The sequence below is a fragment of the Rhinolophus hipposideros genome (genome assembly GCF_964194185.1).
Source record: "Rhinolophus hipposideros genome assembly, contig: HAP1_SCAFFOLD_140, whole genome shotgun sequence".
In the NCBI taxonomy this organism is placed as follows: domain Eukaryota; kingdom Metazoa; phylum Chordata; class Mammalia; order Chiroptera; family Rhinolophidae; genus Rhinolophus; species Rhinolophus hipposideros.
Window position 1 is genome coordinate 52,939 of NW_027669107.1, and position 16,535 is coordinate 69,473.

Sequence of the window (16,535 nt, forward strand, 5' to 3'; positions counted from 1 at the left end):
CATGTGGGTGATGTGTGCCCTCCTGTTGTACTTGAGCCTTATTGCTGTTGGCACATCTGGGTGTGGAATTGACCCTCAGGACGACTGGCTGTGACGACAGTAGATGAACCCCTGTGTGTGGGCTGACCTCGCAGAGTGAGATCGGCTGTAGCAGGGCTCCGGTGTCTGCTCAGTCCATGGCTTGGCTTTGTCATTTGTGAAGCTAATTTGGTCATGTTCTGGTGTCACTTGAAGCTGGTCCCAAGGTGTGTTGGATTTGGGGCTCTTGTGAGGGGCTGTCTGGCAGGCCCAGATCAGCTGCTGCTTGTGCCCAACCGGGAGCCACTAGGGGAAGGTACAAAGTGACCTGTTGTTGGTAGCTGCGTTTGTGAGTTTGTAGGCAGCTGCGAGGCGCTATGTCGTGAAGCAAGACAGGCTGATGGATAGGCTCCTAGAAAGAAATGGAACTCCTCAATATCATAAATGGTGCCCGAGTGGCTGTTGTAAACTAGAATTGTGATGATGCAAACCTCTGTTTACTGAGTGACTCCCCATGACGTGAGGGTAGAATTCATCTGCTAGCATGACACGTGCCTTCTTTGATTTGGTTCTGATTCTGCAGTTGTCTCTCCATCCCATTCTCAGAGTTCCAGGCTTACCCCATTCTTCTTCTGCCCTCACTTACAATATGTTGTTTCATACGCAGGCTTTTGCGCCCGCTGCCCTTTCTGGACTCCCCTTCATGGTTTCCCTCCGCACCTCGTATGTCTTTCAAGATGCAGCCCTGTTTTTGCAGCATGTGGTACAACTGATTGTTGTTTCTTTTGTGCCCGTACTATACTTTATTGATCTGAGGTGTAGGACTGGAGAGCGGTACTTTTCTGTTCTGATTGTTTTCACAAATTATAGTATATCGACCTCTACTAGAATATAGGACAAAGTCTTTCATTTCTATTTCCAGCTTCCCCTGGGTCTATGCCTGTGATTTGATGGCTATGATAGCGGTTTGTTGTCTTACTGACTGAAGGACTGAGTGAGCGAGTGAATGAGTAAATGAATATGATGTTTTCTGAAGTTGGGTTTTTCTTTTCTTTTTTTTAATAGAAAGAAGCAACCAAGCCGCCAATTGGAAAAAGAGAAAAAGGTGTGGATATTATTGAAAGTGCTCCACAAGAGCAAACAAAAACTGATATCTTGACTTGTGTTGATGGAGCACACCAAAATAATACAAGTGATAATTTAGTGACTATCTATGAATTCTTTCTAGCTTAAGTGCTGCTATACACAAATCTAACACGTGTAGATCCAACTGTGATTTTCATTTCTTATAAGCATTTGTTCCTATCTTTTTTGCAAAAGTATCCCCATTACTAACAACTGCTTCTTCTTGCAAATGCTTCGACCCCCTGAAATTCTTTTCTGCTGTTACTTTTATGGAAATATTCATGACTTGGATGTGTATTTAAAATGCATAGAAATATATGTTCACATTAATGTTCTGTGACGTTTTATAGTTAAAACATCGGCATTAAGATTGAAAGAAGAAGCTGAAAAATTATGTTGGGATTCTGAGGTACTGTCATTCACTACTATTATTTTTATCATTATTATTTTAAATGTCACCATCCGGTGATGTTAAAACATAAAAGGTATGGTTTGACTATACTTTCTTACCTCTGCATTTCCCCACCTAAATTATTTTATTATGGTATAGCCTATAATTAATAAAATACATATGTGCTGAATATAATGAGACTGCATAGTACAGCTTGGCTAACTTGCATGGGTCACTGAAGGCGGTCGGTGTAGAATAGTATAAAACGAGAAGGCTTCCAAGTCATAAGGAATCAGTTGGGTTCTGAAGTTAAGTTTACCTAAAAGCTAAAGAATCATTCCAGCTTGAAGTATGCCCAAATGCATGCTTCTGTGGTTTTTACGGTTGTGTAAATGTCCTAATGAGATTCAGAAAGAAAGAATTTGGAATTTAGGGTTTTTTATACCTTGGAATTTGAAAAGATAATGCCTGCTACATGCAAGTATTATTGTATTTGTATTCTCCAATAGATCTGCAAGGAACTTTTCCAGGGAAGGAAGAGCATTGTTAATAGTAATACTGTGCAGGATTATACTAACAACAATCGGCCGAGTGCTGCTTTAATACACAACAACTGTCCTGTTCAGTTAAAATAGCATGCATTGAGTATCTTGATGGCAACCATGCTTGTAGTAATAGAAGTACAAAGTAATGATGAGCCAATGTGAGATGACAGCTGTGAAAAGAGACAGGAGGAGTGTGATCTTCTGATATAGGCAGCTGCTGCCTACTGGTGTAGACACTGTGTTTGACGATAAGAACACACTAGAACCCTGGATAGGTCACTTAGTAGCTGTGGGATCTGGGGGAAACTTCTTTTTAACCTGTTGGATGTCAGTGACCTCATTCATCATAAAGGTACTTATGCCTACCTTTCAGGGTGTGAAATGAACTAATGTGGTAACAAATGTGAAAACACTTTGTGAAGTGTAAAGGGAGCTATAGAAATGTAAAATCAATGATCACAGTGGGTGGTAGTGACTTACCAAATGGTGGGGACACTTTTTGTAAACCTGAAGGACAATCAAATGGCTGTAGTGTGAAGAACAGAGTGGAAAAGTTAGAAGGGGCATGTGGATTTCTAATCTGGGGGATGCTAAACTTCAGGAGACTGTGATAGGCGATACCCTGTTGATGTGTAGTGTTTCGGTACTTGAGGCTCTATTGGTGCGAGCTCAGTGTTTTGACCTGAAGTAAATGTCTGTGTGGGATACTGCCACGTGAAGCATGAGAAGGAGCCAGTCATGTGAAGGTCTAGGAGCGAAACCTGCTGGGCAGGGACAGCAATGGATCCTGTGGGTTCATCATTTTATTCTAGTGTCTTGGAATGGTCAGGAAGCAGGAAGAGGGTCAACCACCATCAAACCATTTTTATATTTGTTGTTTGTGTGGATAAGAAATAAACTGTGCATGGCAGATGCCTGGTACATTTGAGATGGTTAACATATAAATGTTCTTATTTTACCCTGATTAGATCTTATTAAACTTTTTGAAAAGTTGCATAACTATATATAACATTTTCCTATTATTTATTTAAATATAACTTAAAGAAAGGTTTTTCTTACACCTTTGTCATTCTGTTTAACCACTTTTCCTATCAAAATTTTTATCAAATAAGAGTTTGGTTTTGCCAAGCACTTGTTGACCTAGATGAAGTAGGTTCTAATATGTTCTGTTTAGACTCCACAGGACATACACCAAGGTTTCTTACCATGTCGGTCAAGTATCTTGTTTTAACACTAAAAAAACAAACAAAAAGAATGTATCATTAGAAATATTTCAAAGTATAGGAAGTACACTTTTCAAGGTATTTAGTTCGCTGCAAAAGTAATTGCAGTTTAAAAGGTTTTAAAAAATTGCACAAACTGCAATATCATTTGTACCAACCTAATATTTGCTTAAATACCTATTTTTCAAAAAGTCCTTTTCTTGGAGTTTATAACGTTAATATTGTTATCCTGAATTGTTAGCTAGAGATTGCATGAAGTGTCCATTAGTTACTAATCATCTTGTTTCCTAACCCCTTCAGCCGAGCATTGAATTGGAAGATCCTGTTCCTAACAAAGCTGTAGGAATGGATTTGGTGCAACTCTTCGGACCAGGTACACTTTGTAATACCAATTTAATTTTGCGCAGGAGTACGCAAGGACATGTGACATGCTTGCAGTCTTCTCTTTCTCATTCCTTTTTTTTGTTACAAATTTAATTGAAGGATTTGACATAAATAATGTGATGTCATTGTTGGTATCGGTGTTTGAGAAAAGGTATTCACAGGAATAAGAAAATGAGATTTTAAATTGGTGACTTCACTAAGATGGTTCTCCGTTTGTTCCATAGCCTAAATGTCCCAGTTTAAAATCCCTGTACTTAATAGCGTTACCAGAGGTCAATTATCACACTGGAAGATTTTTCCAGCGTTTTCAAATGGTCATTTGAATTTTGACGTTTACCCAAGTTAGCCTCAGTTGCTACCATGACAATTGTTTTTTAACTTTACTTCCTCTTAGTGTTGTAACACTGATGGTCTTAAGCCAACCAGATGTTCTGCTGAGCAGACACTGGCGGCATGTGTATGTGCGCCTATGCTATCTTCGATTATTAAAAATGGGAGAAGTAGTTAATGGTAATGAATATTTGGTAGACACAATCTTTGAAAACAGGAATTCTGAAGCTTTTGTGCCTTGGGATGCTTTTATGCGATTAAAAATTATTGAGCATTCCAAAGAACATTTTTAAGTCGGTAGGCTCCATACATCGTGACAATATTAGAAATAAAAACTGAACAATTTAAAATAGGAGCACACACAGTCATGCATTCTGTGAGCCATTGGAGCTACGACCCAGTAACCGTAGACCTATGATGTCACCATCAGAGCTGTGATATCACGGCTGTGGAAAACTCTACTGTACACTTAGAAGAGAATGAGAGTGAAAATGGCAAATGACATTCAGTATTTCTGTGAAAATAGTTTTGACCTTTTCGGGCCCCTCGACTGACAGACCTTGGGACTTCACGGATTCTCACATGACATTGGAAACCACCGTCTTAAATGATGTACGGGCTTCCTGGATGTGAAGTGATAAAAGAGGCTTTAAAGCTTCACTTCTACAGTGTGGTTTTCTTTCACTTGTCTCGTAGATTTAAGCTGAGATTTTGTTTAAAAAGCAAAAGGAAAATGTTTTGTTATGTATTTGTTTTCTGTCTCATGGTGCCCTGTATTCTTTGGAGCTAATGTATACCTAGTTTGAACGTATTTTTTTTTAAGATTTTTTTTTTATTGGGGAAGGGGAACAGGACTTTATTGGTGAACAGTGTATTTCCAGGACTTTTTTCCAAGTAAGGTGTTGTCCTTTCAATCTTAGTTGTGGAGGGTGCCATTCAGCTTCAACTTGTTGTCCTTTCAGTCTTATTGGTGGAGGGCGCAGCTCAGCTCCAGGTCCAGTTGCCATTAGTAGTTGCAGGGGGCGTAGCCCACCATCCCCTGCGGGACTCGAGGAACTGAACCGACAACCTTGTGGTTGAGAGTCCACTGGCCCCTGTGGGAATCGAACCGGCAGCCTTCGGAGTTAGGCGCATGGAGCTCTAACCACTTGAGCCACCGGTCGGGCCCTGATCGTATTTTACTTGGAAACAATAAGGTCACCCAAGCCTGTCATTTGTCATTTGAATTTCAATTATCAAAGGCTTAAAAAGTGAATTCTGAACGTATTGGAGCATTTAGAAAAGACCATTTTCTTGTAATAAGTAGTTTCTTATTTGAAATAGTACGATTCATTGAAACTTGTTTTAAACCCATGTTTGTCACACATATTTAAACTTAAGCGGTTAGACATAACTTTTGATAATGACAAAAAGATTCATACCCACACCATTTTAACTATTAAGAAGAAAAGCTTTAATTGGAAACACATTATATAACAGAAATTGCTGAGTGACAATAGTTAATTCAACTTAACTTACGTGAATGGCAAGTATAGGACAACTAAAATAAAATGTACTAAGAAGGAACAGAGTGTTTGGGAGAAAGGAGGACGTGGGACTGCTTCTCTGAAGAAGGACGTTTTACAAGATGGTCAGCTTTGTGTTATTTTTACCTCCTCATAAACGAAAATTTTATTTTCAGATTCTCCCAGCTGGAATGTTGCTTCTTTGATTTTCAATCATGAAACTTGTCAAAGATCCTGGGATTCGAAATTTCGTGATAAATGGCCATTTGTCACACACTCATTTAGAAAACCTCTGTCAGCATCCACAGAGTTTGGACAGATGGCCGCAATAGACAAACGAAAGACGCAAATTGGAGGTGTGTTCCTCTTACATAATTCTTCCCTCCATGACTAGTGTGAATCACAGCCACCAGGAAACAGAGAAAGCAAAGAAGGAAATAAAAAACACACAAAGAGTTCAACCCTAGCCTATCTCTGTGTAGGATGATCGTAGTTCTGAATTTCCTACAGTCATTTTGTAGCAAAATCTGCTTTATGTTTACTCTGTTTACACAACTTACAGCCAAATAGAATAACTTTTAGCAGGACATTGGCATTCTTCCTCAATCAGAGTAACATAAGGAAATAAGAAAGGGAATAAGGAGAAAGTGTGATTCCATTTAGACTAGTATTTAGCGTACACTGGGGAGTATATATGCATACATACACACATATGTAGGTACATACGTATATATGTATATATATCTGTGCATATGTGTATGTGTATGAATATATATTAAAATATATATGTGTGTATACACACACACACACACACACACAGACAGACATAGAGCAGAGGAAGTAAAAGTTCTTCATGTATTAATTGCCCACCAGTTGTATCAGTAACATTCACTCTACTATAGTCTTCAGGGGTGTTCCCAAAGAAACATTTTTACATCACTTGAATCTGATGCTTTGAAAGTTCTGTGTTTTTCTGTTGTGTATTTACAATGTATGTAAATGTTTTCTTTAACAGTGGATGAGTGTCCTAAATGCGACCCTGCAAGCAGGTAGGATTTTATGGATTTCTAAAATTGCATGTTAACTGAGAGACTGCCCAGAGAAGCCAGTAAGCTTTAATGAGTGTTCTGCTCTGGGCTAGACCCAATATTATGTGCCTAACTTTGGTAATCCCAGGTCGTCGGCACAGTAGATTCGCAAAGTAGCTGTGCTGTTCGGCCTAGTTTTTATTCATTAGACGAGTGTGGTTCCGGGAGGTGGATTAACTGACCCCTGGTTCCATTGTTACCAAGAGGCTGACCCGTGATGTGACCTTCAGCCTGCTTGGCTTCCCAAGTCCGTTCTCTTGTCCCTCGGCCTGTACTGAGAAGTGCCTGGACAGGTCTGGATTCAAGATTCAGGTGCACGTCAGGTGGCCTCAGAGAGTCCCGTTTAGTGATGCCTTAGTGCTGATTTAGAAGTTTCCTACCAAGCCCAGTTAGCCCAAGCTCTTGTCTGAATGTACTTGATAGTTGCAGCAGTCACGAGAACCTTGTTTTCACCATCAGTGTTGAGGGCAGATGTCAGTTCGTTGTGGCCACCAAACCACAGGTTGTACATAAGCAAGACCTAATCAGATAAATGTTTTCAGGTATAATGCGACGTACACTTCTTGGGATGAATCGTTGTTCTGTAAGTGAAGATCATCTATGTATAGACCATGTTGTGTTAATGCAGCACAAATTGAGATGATATTTCTAATTGATTCCTCTACTGACTGACTTCCCAGCCTGTGTTTCCCTTCTGGCTAATACCTTTCCCTTGTTGTAGGAAGTTTTTTCTCTTTTTCCAGAGTCTTTCTTCCCTCTTCCATGAGTTTTCTTGATTTTTCCCCTTTTTCTCTGCATTCTCGGGGTATTATTGTTGCCGTTGTTGTGTTATTTTTTTCCACTTCTGCCAGCTAAGTGTTCTCCATTTTTTTGACAGAATCAAAAGTACATAGAATTCCAGGTGTTAAAGGAATGTTAGCAATTAATTATTCAAAACACCCCCTAGTACTTCATGCTGCCATTAATGTTTTGGTCAAGTAGTTGATCACATGAGGAGTTTGAGCCCCAAGAGATTAAAGTGACTTATTTGAGTATAGTGAGTGATGAAATGAGATTAAGTGTAGGTTTCTAAGCCCAGTACACTTCCTTCTTTATCATCCTTTGGGTGAGGGTTTAATTATGGAAAGGTCTAGTGAATGCAGTGGAAGAGGATAAGAATGGAATTAGCAGGGGAATCCAAGTCTCAATAGGACCAACACTGGGTTGGAATAGGAATAAAGCTTTTAGATTAGAGATCAGAGATCAGATAAGGGAAAAGAGATCAGAATAGTAGGGTATGACAAGGTAAAGAGAAATTACAAGCAAGAAGGACACCGGATGTTGGTAGTTGTCTAAAGAAGCAGATTAAAGTAATGGGTTCAAGGGCGTCTGAACAGGTTGGTGCTTTTTCGTTTGTTGAATTGGAGGAACCAGCAAAACTTAAGGTTGTATGAAAACATATTAAACCTTTGAGCCTCTGGAAACATTCTCTTTATAGCAAGTAGAATTGTGGTATTATCCACCTGCACCCGAAATTACAGAGGGGGTCCCCTCGAGTCCAAAGGCACTGGAGATTGCTGAACTACATAGATCTATGGCCCACGGCAGGTGTCTCGTCACCTCCACCTCTTTTCCCAACGGGCTGATGTCCTTCCCATGGAGATGGAGGGTTGGGCAGAGGGAGGACTGATTGTGAAAACAGTAATGGAGTTGGGTAGGTGGTAACATGCCTGTGTTGGGAGTGGATGACTGAGGCTCCATTGAGCTTATTTTCCAGGAACAGGGAAATAGAAAAGTCCTACTGTGGGTCATTTGAGCCCAACCTTGTTTCAGGAGTCTATGCCTTCGTAGGCTGAAGTTTTCAAGGTTGGAGATTGCCAGGAAGCTGTGCGGACAAGTGATCGGAGAGTGGGGAGGCTAACAACATACATATTTGTTCTTTGACTTTTGTACGTGTAACTTGCAAACATTTCACACATTTCAGGGAACTCACTGTAGTGTTTCAGGGTGAAAGGAAGGAATGGAGTCTATTTAATAACTGCGTTCTACATTAAAGACGCAAGACTGCCGTTTTTGACCCACACAGATTAATCTTTGAACCAGGGACAGACCATGGAGAAGGGTCAGTGTATAGTTCTACCTCGATTTAGCTCATTGCTTTTGTCCCAGTTCAGGTTCCTCTTGTCAGCTATTAATTGCGTTTTCAATTCAGCCCTGGGGACTTTTGGTGAAAACAAGGTACTGTCAGGTGTTGCCAACATGTTGGCTGTCATTCTTTGTTATGGAAACTTAGAGTGTATCTTCATTAACTCGTGCATGAGTTGGGAGTGGTGCATTCAGAAATAGATAACTGATCGCTTTTCTAGAACATCATCTAAATTTTAATCATATCAAGAAACTTCATTTCATATGCAGATAGCTGAATTTTACTCCTTTTGTTGTTGTTGTTGTTGCTTTTGTAAAGAAATGAATTCACTTGTTTCTGTTGTGTATCTTTACCCTGAACTCTTTCCTGGAAACGTGGCAGTGATGATTCATGGTCTACATTAGACGATCGACTCTTCAATGTTGATACCAAGGTAAAAGTCTCCTGTGTGAAATTAACTTTTGTGCTCTTAATTTAGTTTTGTGTAGCACTGAGTTGTAAAATTTAGTAGTGCTCCACCTATCATTGTTTTATGTTTGTTATGGAAAATTGGTCAGCGTGAAACATTTTATAACATATGACCATTTGACGCTTCATTGTTTTGTTGTTGTTCTTTTAACTTTAATAAGTATTGAAGACGGGAGCTGAGAAAAAGAAGGGGCTGGGATATGTATAGTGATAGTAAAATTCTACAGGGAGTTTTCCCACAGTGACGGAGATATGCAATTTGGTTAAGGGTAAGGATTTTTAATGTGACTTTTACGTTATACCAGCCTGACTTTTATCATACTCGTGCCTAAATGAAATCTTTAGTGGATTCCGGTACTCATTGTAACAGTCATGAAATCTTGCTGGTAGTTTTCAGTTTTAAAACTGTATAGCATAAGACATATAGTTTTATTTTTTTACACTTTGTATGTTGGTATCCTATCCTTGTTAGGAGGGAGTGTTTTCTCCATTTTTTTTTCATTGACATTCCGTGGACATTCCATATTATTTTATATTAGTTTCCGGTATACTAGGTTCATCGTTTAGACTAAAATAATAGTAGAGTTTTGAAGTTTCGAATTCACGTTCTCCATCTCAAAACTCATATTACAAAGGGATTGGACAATGATCTAAATCATTGCATTGTGAATATATTTAAGTGTCTTCATCTAATTGAAGAGTACATGTTTTGCATAAAATAATAACCAATTTGAAAAGCAGAGATTTTTTTTCCCAAGTTTAGTGTTTTAATGGCGTGTTTTATTATGTGGTATTGATGCATGGGCCCTGGCCCGTATAAGCAAGAGCGACACAGATTTTCTTTTCACTGATATGGTGAAATAGTCCATAGTCAAATCAACACTTGTTCTGCACCTATTCTGTAACCAGCACGATGTGAGTTAATCCTCAGAATAGCTTTGTGAAGGAAGGGAATCTTCATCTTCAGAGATAAGTAAATGGAGACCAAGACAGTCTAGGCAGCATGACTTGCAGTAGCCAGGGAGAAGTTTGAGGGTTTGATGCAAAATCCACTTGGCTCCAAAGCTGATGATGCTCTTGGCTGCTCCCTATAAAAATATGTCCGTGAGATTCTATGCCCATGTCCATGATGCATTGACCAAAGTAAAGAAAGGAGCAGTGTCTACAAAAGATAGGATCCTTTCTTTACTCTGGTCAAAAGCAGAGATTCTTAAAAACCATATAGTCAAATGTCAAGTTTCAGAAAGTTTTTAGTTTTGTTTTTTAAATGTAAAATTTTTCATTTCTGTTACAGCTGACATTCAATATGATGTGAGCCTCAGGTGTACAGCATCGTGATTAGGCATTTATATAATGTGCAAACTGGTACCCCGATTAGTGTGGTATCCCTGACACCGTACTTCGTTATTACAATCCTATTTACTGTATTCTTTGTGCTGTACTTGAAATCTTCACAACTATTTTATATCTGCCACTTTATACTTCTTAGTGTTGTTTCCATTTCAATCATTCCCTTAACAATCCTCGAACCGGGCAAGGATCAGTTCGTTCTCTGCTCCTATGAGTTTGTTTCCCTTTTCTCTGTTCATTTATTTTTTTTTTTTTGGACATAACCAATAAGTGAAATCATGTGGTATTTGTCTTTCTCTGTCTGACTTTTTTCACTTAGAATAATACCTTCTAGGTCCACACATGTGTCACAAACGATAAGTATTTATTCTTCATTACAGACAAGTAGCATTTTGTTATATATATATGTCCATCTTCTTCTTTCTCCAAGATGATGGATTTTTTGGTTACTTTCTTATCTGGACTATTGAAAATAATGCGGCAAAACAATAAAAAAAGAGAAAAAGACAATAATGTGGCAACGACCATAGAAATGCATATTGCTTTTCTAATTAGTGTTTTGGATTTCTGTGGAGGAAAACCCAGAAGAGGGACTTCTGTGCCACATGGTAGTTCTATATCTAAATTTTTGAGGAACTTCCATATTGTTTTCCATTGTCTGCCTGGATTTGCAGTCTCACCAACAGTGCACGAGGACTCCGTTTTTTTTCATATCCTCACCAACACTTGTTGCTTGTTGATTCATGGATCATGGACATTCTGACAGTTGTGAGGTGGTAGCTCATTGTATTTTTAATTTGCATTGCTCTGATGATTAGTGACACGGAGCATGTTTTCGTATGTCTCTTGGCTATATGTGTGACCCCTTTGGAGAAAAGTCTATTCAGGTACTCTTCTCATTTTGTAATTGCATTGTTCGTCTTTTGGTGTTAAGGTTTATGAGTTCCTTATATGTTTTGGATGTCAACCCTTTATCAAATATATCATTGGTAAATATCTTCTCCATTCATCCGGTCGTGACTTCATGGTGTTGTTGGTTTCCTTTGCGGTGAAGAAAGTTTGTAGTTTGATTGTCGTGTGTATGGGTCTTGCATTCTTAACCATTCAGCTACCTTATGTCTTTTCTGGAGCATTTAATCTATTTACATTTAAAGTAATTATTTGTAGGTACGTAGTTATTGGCATTTTCTTATTCACTTCTCCCCCTCCTGCTCTTTCTCCTCCTTCTCCTCATCCTCCTTTTTTTTCTAGTCGTGGTTTTACATTTCTTGTGATAGTGGTTTCCTGGTGCTGAACTGCATCACCTCCTTTTTCTCTGGCAAGCTCTTTTCCTCTCGTTTGATTCTAAATGAGAGCCTTGCTGGATACAGTGCTCTTGGTTGTAAATTATTGCGTTTCATCACATTTCTATATTTCTTACCCATTCCTCTGGCCTTCAGATTTACTTTTGAGAGATCACCTGACAGTCTTATGCAAGCTCCCTTGTATGTACCTAACTGCTTTTCTCTTGCTGGTTTTAATATCTCTCTGTGTCTTTACCCTTTGGTGTTTTAATTCTGGTATGTCTTGGTCTGGGCCTGTTTGGCTTTATTTTGCTTGGAACTCTGTTTTTCCTACGCTTGTGTTTCCTTCAACAAGTAAGAGAAGATTTCCGTCATTATTTACTCAAATAGGTTTTCAATTCCTTTCTGTCTCTCTCTTCTCCTTTTGATAGCTTTACGAGTGCTGTTACACTTTATCTTGTCCCAGAAGTCCCTTAAAGCCTTCTCTCTCTCTTGTTTTTTTTTGACCCATAGTCATTTTTCATATCTATTTCTTCTGTTCTGATTGTGTATTTTCTGCTCCCTTGTCTTCCAAATCACTGATTTGAACGTCTGCCTCAACGAAATCTGGTACTGATTCCATCTATTAATTACTCATTTCAGATGTTCTATTTTTCATGTTTGACTTTCGTTAATGATTTCCATGTCCATTTTTTATGTTTGCTGTCTCTGTTGATGTGTTACAACGTTTATCTACTTTTTCCCAAAAGTTCATTGAGTGTCCTTAGAAGTAGTATTTTGAACTGTGTGTCCTGTAGATAACTTGTGTTCATTAGGTTTAGTTCTTTCTCTAGTTTTTTTTTCCTGGTCTTTCATTAGAGAAATTTTTTTTCTCTCATCTTTTTTCACTTCCTCTCTGTGTTTCTTTCTGTGTATTCTGTGGATCTGCCAATTCTCCTCATCTTGACAGTATTGCCTTATGTACCAGGTGTTGTGTGTGGCCCAGTGGTACAGACCCCGGTTACCTGAGCCTTGTGTTCCAGAAGCTCATGTGGTTGGTGTGTGCCCTCCTGTTGTACTTGAGCCTTATTGCTGTTGGCACATCTGGGTGTGGAATTGACCCACAGGACGACTGGCTGTGACTGCAGTAGATGAACCCCTGTGTGTAGGCTGACCTCGCAGAGTGAGATCGGCTGTAGCAGGACTCCGGTGTCTGCTCAGTCCATGGCTTGGCTTTGTCATTTGTGAAGCCAATTTGGTGCTGTTCTGGTGTCACTTGAAGCTGGTCCAAGGTGTGTTGGATTTGGGGCCTCTTGGGAGGGGCTGTGGGGCAGGCCCAGGTCAGCTGCTGTTTGTGCCCTATCGGGAGCCACCTAGGGGAAGCTACAGAGTGACCTGTTGTTGGTAGCTGTGTTCGTGATTTGTAGGCAGCTGCGAGGCGCTATGTCGTGAAGCAAGACAGGCTGATGGATAGGCTCCTAGAAAGAAATGGAACTCCTCAATATCATAAATGGTGCCCGAGTGGCTGTTGTAAACTAGAATTGTGATGATGCAAACCTTTGTTTACTGAGTGATTCCCCATGACGTGAGGGTAGAATTCATCTGCTAGCATGACACGTGCCTTCTTTGATTTGGTTCTGATTCTGCAGTTGTCTCTCCATCCCATTCTCAGAGTTCCAGGCTTACCCCATTCTTCTTCTGCCCTCACTTACAATATGTTGTTTCATACGCAGGCTTTTGCGCCCGCTGCCCTTTCTGGACTCCCCTTCATGGTTTCCCTCCGCACCTCGTATGTCTTTCAAGATGCAGCCCTGTTTTTGCAGCATGTGGTACAACTGATTGTTGTTTCTTTTGTGCCCGTACTATACTTTATTGATCTGAGGTGTAGGACTGGAGAGCGGTACTTTTCTGTTCTGATTGTTTTCACAAATTATAGTATATCGACCTCTACTAGAATATAGGACAAAGTCTTTCATTTCTATTTCCAGCTTCCCCTGGGTCTATGCCTGTGATTTGATGGCTATGATAGCGGTTTGTTGTCTTACTGACTGAAGGACTGAGTGAGCGAGTGAAGGAGTAAATGAATATGATGTTTTCTGAAGTTGGGTTTTTCTTTTCTTTTTTTTTAATAGAAAGAAGCAACCAAGCCGCCAATTGGAAAAAGAGAAAATGGTGTGGATATTATTGAAAGTGCTCCACAAGAGCAAACAAAAACTGATATCTTGACTTGTGTTGATGGAGCACACCAAAATAATACAAGTGATAATTTAGTGACTATCTATGAATTCTGTCCAGCTTAAGTGCTGCTATGCACAAATGTAACACGTGTAGATCCAACTGTGATTTTCATTTCTTATAAGCATTTGTTCCTATCTTTTTTGCAAAAGTATCCCCATTACTAACAACTGCTTCTTCTTGCAAATGTTTTGACCCCCTGAAATTCTTTTCTGCTGTTACTTTTATGGAAATATTCATGACTTGGATGTGTATTTAAAATGCATAGAAATATATGTTCACATTAATGTTCTGTGACTACGTTTTATAGTTAAAACATCGGCATTAAGATTGAAAGAAGAAGCTGAAAAATCATGTTGGGATTCTGAGGTACTGTCATTCACTACTATTTTTTTATCTTTATTATTTTAAATATCACCATCCGGTGATGTTAAAACATAAAAGGTATGGTTTGACTATACTTTCTCACCTCTGCATTTCCCCACCTAAATTATTTTATTATGGTTTAGCCTATAATTAATAAAATACATATGTGCTGAATATAATGAGACAGCGTAGTACAGCTCAGCTAACTTGCATGGGTCACTGAAGGCGGTCGGTGTAGAATAGTATAAAACGAGAAGGCTTCCAAGTCATAAGGAATCAGTTGGGTTCTGAAGTTAAGTTTACCTAAAAGCTAAAGAATTATTCCAGCTTGAGGTATGCCCAAATGCATGATTCTGTGGTTTTTACGGTTGTGTAAATGTCCTAACGAGATTCAGAAAGAAAGAATTTGGAATTTAGGGTTTTTTATACCTTGGAATTTGAAAAGATAATGCCTGCTACATGCAAGTATTATTGTATTTGTATTCTCCAATAGATCTGCAAGGAACTTTTCCAGGGAAGGAAGAGCATTGTTAATAGTAATACTGTGCAGGATTATACTAACGACAATCGGCCGAGTGCTGCTTTAATACACAACAACTGTCCTGTTCAGATAAAATAGCATGCATTGAGTATCTTGATGGCAACCATGCTTGTAGTAATAGAAGTACAAAGTAATGATGAGCCAATGTGAGATGACAGCTGTGAAAAGAGACAGGAGGAGTGTGATCTTCTGATATAGGCAGCTGCTGCCTACTGGTGTAGACACTGTGTTTGACGATAAGAACACACTAGAACCCTGGATAGGTCACTTACTAGCTGTGGGATCTGGGGGAAACTTCTTTTTAACCTGTTGGATGTCAGTGACCTCATTCATCATAAAGGTACTTATGCCTACCTTTCAGGGTGTGAAATGAACTAATGTGGTAACAAATGTGAAAACACTTTGTGAAGTGTAAAGGGAGCTATAGAAATGTAAAATCAATGATCACAGTGGGCGGTAGTGACTTACCAAATGGTGGGGACACTTTTTGTAAACCTGAAGGACAATCAAATGGCCGTAGTGTCAAGAACAGAGTGGAAAAGTTAGAAGGGGCATGTGGATTTCTAATCTGGGGGATGCTAAACTTCAGGAGACTGTGATAGGCGATACCCTGTTGATGTGTAGTGTTTCGGTACTTGAGGCTCTGTTGGTGCGAGCTCAGTGTTTTGACCTGAAGTAAACGTCTGTGTGGGATACTGCTACGTGAAGCATGAGAAGGAGCCAGTCATGTGAAGGTCTAGGAGCGAAACCTGCTGGGCAGGGACAGCAATGGATCCTGTGGGTTCATCATTTTATTCTAGTGTCTTGGAATGGTCAGGAAGCAGGAAGAGGGCTAACCAGCATCAAACCATTTTTATATTTGTTGTTTGTGTGGAAAAGAAATAAACTGTGCATGGCAGATGCCTGGTACATTTGAGATGGTTAGTAAATAAATGTTCTTATTTTCCCTAATTAGATCTTTTTTTTTAATGTATTTTTAAAAAGCCAAAGGAAGTAAAAAGAGTAATAAATTTAATATTCTGTACTAGAACAATACCCAAACTCCTAATATATAAACTTAACTCTTAGTTTTGAAAATGTAAACTAAATGTTAATATAATTGTATTCAAGGGCAGCCGCAACCATGGAACCCTGTTACCTTACAGAGGAAGGGAAGGGCTTCCTCAAATTGTTCTTTTTTTTTTTTTCATAAATTTATTTATTTATTAGTTTCAGGTGTACAAAACAAGGTAATACTTAGACGTTCATCATTTATATCCCTCATACTGTGAACCCCCCTCCCCCCATCCACTATCCCTCCGACCTCACACTGAACCATCACATTATATATATAAAATTATAGTTGGCATTCATTAATGTTTAGCTTCTGATGTACAATGCCATGATCAGGTATCCACAGTATCCCTGAGGTGGTCTCCCAAATAGGACGCATGTCCATCGGATACCCAACAAAATCTTTACAAACTTTTTGAAAAGTTGCATTACTATATATAACATTTTCCTATTATTTATTTAAATATCACTTAAAGAAAGGTTTTTCTTACACCTTTGTCATTCTGTTTAATCACTTTTCCTATCA

General features: G+C 39.1%; 1 protein-coding gene across 13 annotated transcripts in view; it reads left to right on the forward strand.

Moving 5' to 3' along the window:
* LOC308495690 (ankyrin repeat domain-containing protein 26-like) overlaps positions 1 to 16,535 on the forward strand; it is a 90,998-nt gene that overhangs the window by 41,060 nt on the left and 33,403 nt on the right. For 4 of the 13 annotated variants that reach the window (XM_081080658.1, XM_081080666.1, XM_081080663.1 and 1 more), the window contains 8 exons: positions 1,084 to 1,123; positions 1,494 to 1,552; positions 3,603 to 3,675; positions 5,698 to 5,877; positions 6,537 to 6,570; positions 9,116 to 9,167; positions 13,947 to 14,073; positions 14,360 to 14,418. In XM_081080658.1, coding sequence (XP_080936784.1) covers positions 1,084 to 1,123; positions 1,494 to 1,552; positions 3,603 to 3,675; positions 5,698 to 5,877; positions 6,537 to 6,570; positions 9,116 to 9,167; positions 13,947 to 14,073; positions 14,360 to 14,418 — 624 coding nt within the window. The remainder of the gene's footprint in view (positions 1 to 1,083; positions 1,124 to 1,493; positions 1,553 to 3,602; positions 3,676 to 5,697; positions 5,878 to 6,536; positions 6,571 to 9,115; positions 9,168 to 13,946; positions 14,074 to 14,359; positions 14,419 to 16,535) is intronic. The other 9 variants (XM_081080664.1, XM_081080669.1, XM_081080670.1 and 6 more) reach the window with 3 other exon arrangements.